The sequence below is a fragment of the Anthonomus grandis genome, chromosome 2 (genome assembly GCF_022605725.1).
Source record: "Anthonomus grandis grandis chromosome 2, icAntGran1.3, whole genome shotgun sequence".
Lineage (NCBI taxonomy): Eukaryota > Metazoa > Arthropoda > Insecta > Coleoptera > Curculionidae > Anthonomus > Anthonomus grandis.
In genome coordinates this window covers 36,673,241-36,684,698 of record NC_065547.1, presented here as the reverse complement: position 1 = coordinate 36,684,698, position 11,458 = coordinate 36,673,241, and the positions used below count along the sequence as shown (strand labels likewise).

The 11,458-nt window shown below is 31.5% G+C and overlaps 1 protein-coding gene and 1 long non-coding RNA gene across 2 annotated transcripts; both read left to right on the top strand.

Moving 5' to 3' along the window:
- The first annotated feature begins 1 nt into the window (after window position 1).
- On the top strand, window positions 2-3,328 carry LOC126750165 (uncharacterized). The gene is made up of 3 exons (XR_007665631.1): window positions 2-957; window positions 1,196-1,436; window positions 3,204-3,328. It is a non-coding gene; the product is annotated as an uncharacterized LOC126750165 (long non-coding RNA).
- A 2,710-nt stretch (window positions 3,329-6,038) lies between these two features.
- On the top strand, window positions 6,039-11,092 carry LOC126750322 (uncharacterized). Its single transcript, XM_050459893.1, has 3 exons — window positions 6,039-6,146; window positions 9,792-9,994; window positions 10,831-11,092. Exons 1-3 carry the CDS (start codon window positions 6,108-6,110, stop codon window positions 11,066-11,068), a joined length of 480 nt encoding a protein of 159 aa, XP_050315850.1. The 5' UTR covers window positions 6,039-6,107; the 3' UTR covers window positions 11,069-11,092.
- Window positions 11,093-11,458: the final 366 nt, after the last annotated feature.

The following is an 11,458-nucleotide window of genomic DNA, read 5'->3' as shown; positions in this document are numbered from 1 at the left end:
GTGTTAATACAAATAATTATCAATTAATCTGCACATGTATCGGTCGGTATTAATCAATGAAGTAATGGAAAATTTTAAATGTACAAGAAAAACTTTTAATACTTACCGCAATATGTAACAAATATCAGATTACTTTAACAAATACTTAATCAATCTTATCCCAAAGTTAGTTATAAATCAAATATCGCCTTCCAATTTAACGCATGTAGTAAATCTCTGTCGCGTTACCTATAACCCGTTAGCATTTTTTCGTTTCCTATACGGCCAGCGCGATTGGTCGCGTAAACCAGCTAGGAAACGGAATCGATAATCGAGCACTCCGTTTCCTAGCTGGTTAGCGCGATGTTATGTTGGTTGTGCAGGTTGTTTTGGTCAGTCGGCATTTTCACGTGCACGATTAAGTTATTTTCGGTTTATTTGCTGATTGTTTGTCATACATGCAACAATACCTACTCGAAGCGAAGCTGTGAATTTTTGTAATTTCCCGGAAATTAAAGCGTGTGACGTGTGTTCCTAATTTTATACATAAATGTATGTATGAAATATTTATTTGTAATTAAAATGAATCTTGAACAAATCGAAAACTCGTTAAACGCATTTTCTACCTACAAAATAGTGGATAAAACAAAACAATCAGAAGTCACTATTAGAACGTGTTTCGTCCGAAGTGGTGATCAGACTTTACATGATTGTTGCACAAAGTGGATTAAAACATTTTCTACCTTAACATCCACGGATTGGATTATAGGTAAAACATACAATAATTTGCAAAGGCTGGTATTTAGGAAAGATTTTGTTGGCCAAAACAGTAGCAAAAATAAAAAGCATATAAAAGTAACTACTAGAAATAGAAATAAAAACTGTAGTGCAAAAATTGTTGTGAAAGTAAAAAAGAACAACAAGGACAGCAGATACATAGATGCGTACTTAAAGGAAGGACTAGACACTGTGATTGTGGTAAGTATAAGGTTCTATTCTATGTATATCCTGTCAAATTTTTACTGTCATCAAGGTAGAGAAAAAGCATAATTAACTAGAAATGTGAAGCTTAAAAATTAGTTTAAAAAAAGATATCTAAACAACAATAAGAGCACAACATAAGGTAAAGATTTGACCATGTTCATTCCTATGTTATAGAAAAACAGACTGTTCTAAAAATTAACAAAATTTTTACCCATTTTAATGTTATTTTCAGATTAATTTTGACCATTCCCATAGAACAAACGTCGCTGAAACTTTCAGTTTTCTAAGAGTTTCACCGAAAACCAGAGACCTTTTTATACAGTATTTTGAAGACAACATGTCTCCAAGTGAAGCAAAGTCCTTCCACAGAGCTTCCTTAATGGCAGCTACACCAGTCGAAAAATTAGTAGAAGTTCTTGCGAATGCGCAAATAAACCCCATGGAAGCATATATAATATGTATGAAACTTGGAGGTAAATTTGGAAATTCTTACTGATCATCATTATATTTTTTGGCTGATTGATCCTTCCTGCAAGCAATTTATACGTAGTAAGCCGATTCGATTCGGATACAAAGCTTGGGTTATGAGTACCAAACCAGGTTGTTGCTTACAGTTTGAGATTTATCAAGGACGAAAAAACAAAAAAATCGCCAGTGAAAGTCAAGGTCTTGGAGAATCTGTTGTACTAAACTTTGCTGAGGTTCTGCAAAGAGAATATTGTTCAACAATTTTTTTCACAAACTTTAACGAAATTAAAAAAGAAAAATCACAGATCTAACGCAACTATCTTAAATTCTTAACTAAATGTAACTTTTTATTTTGTATTTGTAAACATAACCTCTCAAAAACTGTAATTGTTTTTTTTCCTACAATTGGCACAACTGAAATTTATCAGAGTCGCCAACATCAAAAGGACACAATCGCGCAAAATGGCGGCCCTCTAGTAGTGGTCATTAACTTTTCATTGAATTAACAGTCCAGGTATATTTATTAAGTTCATACCTATAGTGGTGATCTATTTAAAACTGCGTTTTTCATTTTATCTATTTGATGATTAGTTTTATCACAAAGAAGTGCGTGCAATGGAGACGATCAACACAGAACTGCTTTTGAAGTTTGCTTGAAGAAAAAGCGGCACTGTGGGATAAAATATTGGGGTCGTATAAGAACAAAAATTTGAAAGACTCGGCATGAAGGGAAATATGCGTTATAATAAAAGAAGGATTCGAGGAAATGGAACAAAGGCAAAGACAAGAGTTTGATAAGTTTAATCCGTTTTATAGTTATTGGGTGGTAATAACTTCATCTTGCCAGGAAACCGACCCGGCTTCAAATATGAAATAGTTGGAAAATATGGTTCTTATTAATTGGCAGAAGGACCAGCTCACTTTGTTTGTATATTTGCTATGTTATTTAAAGCGCTAATACTTGCCACATTATTATCATCATAATTCAAACCATCTCTCTCTCTCTCTCTCTCACAAAATTATGTAGTACGGTGCAAGCTTGTATGATCCGAATCGCAGTAGCTTCGTGAACATCCAAAGTTCGATGAAAAGTCCTCCAGTCTTTATTTGCCAATATACCGAAAGTACATTCGACATATCTTCGTGTTCTCGTCAAGCGGTAATTAAATATTCGTTTTTATCTATCTAAATGAGTTCCACCAAAGGGCCTTAATAAATGTTCGTGTAATCCAAAGCCTTCATCGCCGATCAGCAGAAATAGAACTTCTATTTCTAATCTGAGTTTTCGATCAACATTTTCCAAAAAGTTGATAATTTAAAAATTGAAGAGTCAGAGTCTTTGCCGTAGGACCCGACGCTGACATAAATGAAGCGATATTCCGATTTTGCGATTGCTAACAATACAACTGAAAAATAGTCTTTATAGTTACAAAATATTGAGCTACTATTCGCCGGTTTCTTCACTCTTATGTGTTTACCATACACCGCGCCCAAGCAATGAGGAAAATTTGCATTCTGCTTAAATCCCCTCTCAATTTAGTTAGCAAATACAACTGAAGCAATTCCCACGCTTCAGTTGTATTTGCTAAAGTGATAAATTCACTCCTTAAATTGTTCCATATACTTTCTGTAACTTCTGCCACAATATTACTTGGTGATTACCCACTTCGTAATTGTCGATATTGTCTGGTATGAGTAATGAAGATCTTTAAATGAACATCCAGAAGCCAAGTACCTGAAAAAAAAATAATTTAATTAATATTTTGTTTCAGGTAAACTTGTACTAAAGATATGGACGCAAACCAGAGATTCTTGGATGAAAGCAATAAAAAAAAAGAGCAAAAAGCATCTGGTTCCACCGACAAATCTTCAAGGTTATATATATATATCATATGCAATATCATGAGCAAATGTCATTCTTGAAAAAAGTTATTTACAAATTAACAAATTAACAAATTTATCGGTTGCTCACGAAAGTACTGATAATGTAAATGTAGGAGGCGCATCCGCAAATTTTTTACTTCTGAAGCAAGTACAGCTGTTGATCAGGAGCGTAGAGCTAAGGATAATCGGAAACCACTTTTTTAGCCTGTAGGCACAACGGCAACGAAAGTTTCCAATAAGAAATGAAGTGGATACCAAAATAGTACAATTCATAGACCATCAAATGAATGTACCTAAAGAGCAGGAGAACCTCTATACTGCATTTTTCAAGGGTATTTTGCCTACTCTTTCGTTGCTTAATGACGATCAAACGCTGGAGTTTCAAGGCGTTATAAAGTTGCTGCAAGATATTAAGGGTAAATCATCTCATCCTGTCAACCCTGCGCCGATCCAAGGCCAGAAAGGCAACTGGAACGATCAGGAATGGCGTAAAAGAACATCAGCTCCTCCTGTTAACCCTCCTCCTTCTCAACAACGTCCTGCAGTCACCAGACTTTGTAGCATCATTAGAATCAGTTTCAATTCAAGATTCTGAGTATTCATACAATCCAAATCTTTCTCAATTTTAATATTTTTCTGACTAATATGTATAGGTATGTCGTGTTAAGTTACAATATATTTTAGTTTTTATATAAATTTGTAACTTGTTTCTATATAATAATCTTACATTTTTAATAAACATATTCCTGTTTACGGTAAAATAAGGATTGAGTAAATACTCACGTTAAGCATATAGCCAGTTTCTCTTCAGGACTTATACTCTATCTCATTCTAGTGTCTTGTGGTTCAAATCTCCTTTCATTCTTGTCAGAAGCTCATTAAAAATAGACAACGACATTCGAAAATAATTGGAAAATTTCATTTCATGTATTCTTAACTGTCTTCTTAAAGTCTGGTAAGCACCCAAACGGTATTTTTGGCTCACAATTGGGTGAATCCAATATTTTCTGGTGCCTGTATTTACGCCTTCTTTGACAATACCAATACAAAATTATAAACGTATTTACGTCCATCTTGCTGAAATGCTACCTATACGCAAGATGAATCGAGAACCCAGAATATAGCCTATTTTCATAAAAAACAAAGTCTCCTGTATGTATTCGGTTTCCACCGATTCGTTAAAAACTACCAAAACGGTGAATTAACTGCAGCGTGTCAACGGCCTGTTAAAGACTATTTTTTCGCTATAACTTAAAAACCGTTTACAATGAAATTTTGAAAATTGGTGTACTGTAAAACATTAGATGGTAGATAAAATACTAAATTAAATCGCGGTCGCATCTCGGTGAACTGAAGCTCATCGTAGGAATCAGGAATAACAGTTTATGTCATACAGCAAGTATTTCTTTATCAAGTTTCTACACTTACTCTCATGGTCATCAGAAACTTGTAATTTTACTTCCACAATAAATTTTTCGTCAAGTTACATACTGAATTAATAGCGTAATTTCAGCATAATATTCCCCCTCTGTAAACAAGTGATGTGGCAATAGTATACTAACTTCCTAGATAATAAATAGCAGGCGCAAGTACATGCGATAGAATTACTCTCAAATTCGCTTACAGAACCTTTCATTTACACATGGGTGTCTAAATCAATGAGCGCTTGTGGCCAAATTCTGTTCATTAAAGGCTAACAGACTTCAACATCAATGTGCCGTACAGGTAATACAAGCGAGGACCCATAAGAAATACATGAACCATATGCGGACCGTTTCCTCTACCATTAATGATATTTTGCGAAATAGCAAATAAATAGAAAGCGTAATCCTCATAGCACCTATGATTTAAGGAACCTCGGCGTACCACCAATGCTCCAAACCTTGAAGAAGAATTAAAGTTGATGATGAAACATATTTTTATAGGGGAAAAAGGCAGATGAGGTAATGTAACATTTATTCGGTTAATTTTTCAAGTAAGTTATCAAAATATGAAAAAACAGCTTTTCAATTTTTTTGTTCGATTTTTTCTGGTGTCATTATTAAAACTTCTTATATAACATTCAAACTTTAAAAAAAATGATTAAAGGAAGTCTAATTTAAACTATAATTCTAACGCTTTTTTCATAAACACCAATGTAGTTACCCTCTAAATTGTTTCAACCTGTATAACTAACAGATATTAAGTAACAACCGATGAATACAGCAGCTTTGAAAGTCAAATGATTAAAGAAATATAAATTAATAGAAATTCGGTTTCCACTAAAAATACTGTTTGTAACAATACATAGAATTAATAACATCGAATTAAGGGATTATAGATAAAGAGAACAGTTATTCTATTAATTTTATTAGAAATAAATCAAATCATAACGTATTGGGTTTTTCACCCGATTAATCCTAATACGTTTTTATTTGAATGTATAGAGTGTCAAGTAAAAATTCGCTCTACACACGATTTTAAATTGTAATAAAAAATAGTTTGTCGATTTGAAGATTTCTATAGCTCATACTTTTAAGTATTTCCAGAACTATTTCCTAAATTTTACAAAATCTGAATCTTTTTCCTTTCTAAAAAATGTTTTATTAATATTCTGTCAACATTTTTTATAAAAAAATTGTCTAATTGTGACACACAGTTTATTATCGTTCTTATAATGAGTCAATATGTAGGGATTAAAGGATTTAATACTGTTTTGTATTGTGTTTATAAAGAGATAGAGGGTAATATTTGAAATATAATATTAGTGTTATTAAGTTGTATCTCAAAATCGATTACCTGAGAATTAAGCTATGAACGTCTTTGTGGTATTTATTATCTATATGTTTTCTGTAAGTTAATTTACTATTATTTATAAATATATTTTATTTAGATTATTTACTTTTTAACTCCAGCATGTACACACAATACGAGTATATTGATGAACGTGCATTAAATATTTACATAGATCTAACAAACTTTACATGAATATTCTCAAATATCTGTATCAGTAGTGTAAATATTCCTCGCACAATAACAAATTTTTAATTGTCGCCTGCCCTTTCACTTTTGTCTGTTCTATATTAAATATGTCAAAATGTGTCCATGCCCTCTTTCTGTAAATTTGTTATTGATTAAGACCAAATCTTAGAATACGTTATTAGAGTGATATGATCTGACAAATAAGAATTTCAAGCAAAATTGGTAAGTTATTATTTTGTTTTATTATTTATTGCACTATCTGGTTTATATAGATTTCTGAATATTTATCTTTAGGAGATACATAGATTTGTCCTTCATTATTACAATTAACAAAAATAAAACTATAACTGTAACCACTTAGTATTACTTAAGAAGAATCATTTATGATTTATTTAAGTCCTTAACTTATGACCTTTTAATCTCAAATCCATTCTCATGAATATACCTTTAATTTAATATTTATTATATATTATCAAATTATAGCAGCTAATAAATAATAATTGCCTTTCTATGCATAAAAATATCCGCTATATATTGAAAAAGAAATGCCTTTTACCCGAAGCTGTTTAAAAAAGACTTATTTCTTGAAAATAGTAGCAAAAATAATAAAAAATTGCTAAAAAAGCGATAAAAATGCTGCAACCATAATTTAATTTAAATTTTAAAGAGATATTAATTTTTTCAATCACAGACTACTTTTTTTTTTAAATAATAGTCAGCAGCTATTTAAACTTAAAGTATATAGCAACTTATGATTTTTTTCCTATTTCTTTTTCTTTCCAGGTTTGCATAGCGACCTCAAAAGTAAGTCAATATGTCTACTGTATATGTAGAAAATATATTATTCAGACAACTAAATATTACTTGCCTAATCATAGAATAATCAATCATAAGCAATATTTCAGAAAACTCCGACCTAAGGATAATCGAAGAGATTTTTCCAAGTTTTCTAATAATGTTTTCACAACCGTCGCTTATTCTTAAGAATTAGGAAAAAATCGATTTTAATATTTAATTCATATGTTACGATAATACTACAGTGACCTGAAAAATATTTTTTTAAACGTTCTGGCACTTCTGACGACCCTGATAATATTTTGTTCTTATCTGTTTTTGTCCTTTTCAAGTTCTATGATACATCTTTGTTTATAATACATAGTTTGTTTATGTAATAGTCTTTAAAACGTCTTATGTTAAAGGGGAGAACGTACATACTTAAATATCTACTTCTCTTACTACTGATCCATTAATTGCTGAGGAGTTTAACAAATTCTTTAGTTCTGTGGGGTCTAACTTGGCTAGCAAAATAAATAATTCTAATGACTACAACTTTCCTAGTATAAAGGCCAACAGTAACTTCTTTTTAAATCCTATTCTGCCTAGTGATCTTATAAAAATTATTAATTCATTGAAGTACAAAACCTCTAGCACTGTTGATAATATTTCCAATGAAATAATTAAACTAAATTATAAACCTCTCTTAAAACCTTTGACTTATTTAATAAACCAAATTTTTTCATCTGGCATTTATCCTGATATTCTTAAAAAAACGATTATTATTACCCTTTTCAAGGCTGGTAGTATGGAAGAACCGTCTAATTATAGACCAATTGCTCTTACCAGTCCAGTTAGTAAATTAATTGAAAAATGCCTAAAATTACGACTCACCCAATTTATAAATAAGTATCATTTGTTATCTAATGAGCAGTATGGCTTTAGGGATAATTGCAGTACAGATGATGGATGCACTTATAAAGGTTACCAACCACATCGTCTCTGGTTTAAACTCAGGTATGAAATGCATGGCCATTTTTATTGATTTAGCCAAAGCCTTTGACACTGTGTCCCACCATATTTTGCTGAAACGTCTAGGTGATCTGGGTATAATTGGATTACCATATCAATTATTAAAATCGTTTTTAGAAAATAGGCAACAGCAGGTAAAAATTAATGAAACAGTGAGTTCTGGACGTGCGGTGGAGCAATGTGTGCCTCAGGGTACTGTGCTTGGGCGTCTTTTATTTATACTGTACATCAATGGTCTTTTTTCAGTTGTCCCAAAAGATAGTGTGGTGTGTTTTGCCGATGACACATGCTTAATAATTGAAGATAGCAGTTGGGAGGGAGTCAAAAATAAAGCTGAGTCATTAATATCAAGGGTAAAAAATTGGTTTGATTTCAGTCTGCTAACTTTAAATATCGATAAAACAAAGTTTATGTGTTATGCCAAAAATAATTCTGGTCTGCCAGGTTATACTACATTAAGAATTCATAACTTTGATTGCCAAAATTTCGATTTTTGCCAGTGTATCACTAAAATTGATTGTGTCAATAGTGTAAAATATTTGGGAGTATTTTTTGACAACTTACTAAAATGGAATGTACATATTGATTTCATAATTGGTAAAATACGTAAATTGTTGTATAAGTTTTACATATTAAGGCATTCTTTATTAAAAAAGACAATCTTTTCATTGTATAAAACTCTAGCGGAGTCTGTACTTGGTTATGGTATAAGTGTATGGGGTGCTTCTTATAGGTCTGTTCTTGACCCTCTTGTTGTTGCTCAAAAAGCATTGATGAAAGTTTGTTTATTTAAAAATAAATTGTACCCATCAACGGATTTGTTTAGTTAGGCAGGAGTTTTTCAGCTGCATCACATTTATGTAAATTCAGTTACATTCTTTGTAATAATAAAATAGCTAAAAGTAGACCAGTATTGTCTTTGGCAACCAGGTTTCAAAGCAATCCTCTATCCTTTCCTAAAATAAATTTTACTTTTATTAAAAGATCGTTAATTTATACAGCTCCAAAAATTTACAATATGATGCCTCTTGATTTGAGAGATAAACTTTATGCCAGGATCAAGTATAGAATAAAAACTTGGATCATTCATATTAACTTTGAGCAATTGTTTGGTTAATATTAATTGTTGCTAGCTTGTAATCACTATACTGTTCAAATAATATTAGATTTTATTTTGTCTGAACTTGATATATGTTCTTTAAAATTGCATAGGGTTAAAACTTAAAATTATTCGGGAAATAATTAATTTAAGTAGGAGATATGGTATTCGTAGGCTGCGATGTTGTGAGATATTTTACTATTCTAATACAATGTAAATCATATTTTAAATAATCTAGTAATTCATCAGTGTCATTGCTTAGGGGCATATCTGAAAGATAAATATCTAAATGAATAGTATACATATTTTCTGTTAAAATGACATACCTACCTAAATTCCTGTTTACGCCATAAATATAAATAACGAATAAGACCACATCTAGTACATTCAATCATTGTATTTTTTTTAATATTTGTACTTTTATCATAATCTGTAAAAACGTAATTAATGCAATTGCAGGTTCAAAACTCATCTGTTTTATGAAATAGTTCCTTTATTAATTCCTAAATAAAAATAGAACTATCTTGTATATTTATTTTATAATAATTGGTTTTTTAATAACTTTATGAACCTTACTTTTAACATTATTACCATCTATATCTACTTCTAGGTGATGTCGGAAGATCACCCAAATGTAAGCCCTGAAGATGAAGAGTTTTCCGAGAGCGGGGTTCTTATGGATTTTCTAACAGCTCTAGAAAGACAAAGCGGCTTAGTATCATTAGAGCCCAACTATGTAGTATATGGGATAAATTGCCCTGATTTTAATCAATGTACGGTTAATCCAAGTGGAGATTTAATATGGGAAGTCAGGTATGATAATATTTGAGTAGGTTCTTAAGTAGGTAAGTTTTACTGTAGTAAGATTCTACCACTACTTAAAGCTATCATAACTAAGTTGGTAGTTGTAGTTGGCCATCATAACTGACTCCTCTTAGATTGAGAAGTCTGGACTCTAGAGTTATCAATAAACCTTGATAAGCACACGTGGATATTTCAACGAAATAGACACTATTGTTTAAAAGTATTTAACAGTTTTAAGAATAATATATATTTGTAAACTTTAGCCGAAGACGCCAAATGCATAAGGTTTGTCTGACAGATAAATCTGAAGCAGATTGTGCATATTGATAAATAATAACACACATTTTATATGATATTGATCATTGAAAAGATAGCTAATTAGGCATGCCTTTCGTAGCCTGACCTTAAACAGAAGAAATAAAAAATGCTGTCCCAATAATCTAATGAAAGGAAATATTTATAAAGTATCTGACCTCCTGCCCTCTACTACATATTATCAACAAATCCAAGCCCTTAAAAGGATAACTGATCTCTCTGCGTGTTCGCCGATGCTCTCCATGCCACCCAAAGAGCTTCCAACTGCAAACCGCTCCAAAACTCCCTCCCTACCAACAAAACTTACGTCAGAATGCATCAGATTTACTTAACTTACTTGTTAAAAGGTCTAAGATCTAACAAACTGTCAATAAATTTAATCTGCAACCTACAGTAATGCCAAGTAAATATTTACAGATCCGTAAAGGAAATTATATTAAAAAGATTAGCTACTTGAGCTATGTTAGTCTGGGTTTTATTTTATTAAAAGATTAATTACTGTATTTTGTTTAAGAACACTTTTTTTGCAGATCGCTTTTTTATAGTTCATATATGATGCACGGGCAAGAGGATGAGGATGCGCAAAAAGTAACAATCGATGGATGCTTAAAATATAACCCCACAGATTCTACTGCCTATAACCAGTGCATGCAACAAGTTAGAAGAAGCATGAGAATAGATATGGCAGTCAAGTTTGATTCAATTTTTAGGAGTCTACTTGAAGCAAACTGTAGTTTAAGTAGTGAAAATTGTTACGATGGTAATTAAACTAATTTGTGAAGTAAATTTTAATTGTTAAAATGCGTTTAACTGCATATTGACGGATATATGTAAAAAAACTAAGCTTCCGTTCGGAAGGTATCAATTAAAAACAATCGAAAGTAGTTAACTAATTTATTTACACACTTAAACTACGAAAGCACGACCACTCACAACTACTGGAAATATTTATTTTCTAGACTACCCTAGACTACCCTTTAAACTTTTTAAATGATTTTGCAACGTTCTTAGAGTTAGTGATTTTTGGACGGATGGACGCCATAACTACTAAAAAATTAATTACTTTTTTAACAATAAACTGATAGATAACTCCAGTAGGCAGCTACTCCAAAAATACAACCTTTTTAATCCATCTTTTGAACAATCCTTATTAATATT

Coding starts and splice junctions, on each gene's coding strand:
- LOC126750322 (XM_050459893.1), top strand. CDS start 6,108: ATGAACGTCTTTGTGGTATTTATTATCTATATGTTTTCT. Junction 6,147..9,791: donor TTATTATCTATATGTTTTCT/GTAAGTTAATTT, acceptor ATCTACTTCTAG/GTGATGTCGGAAGATCACCC. Junction 9,995..10,830: donor GATTTAATATGGGAAGTCAG/GTATGATAATAT, acceptor CTTTTTTTGCAG/ATCGCTTTTTTATAGTTCAT.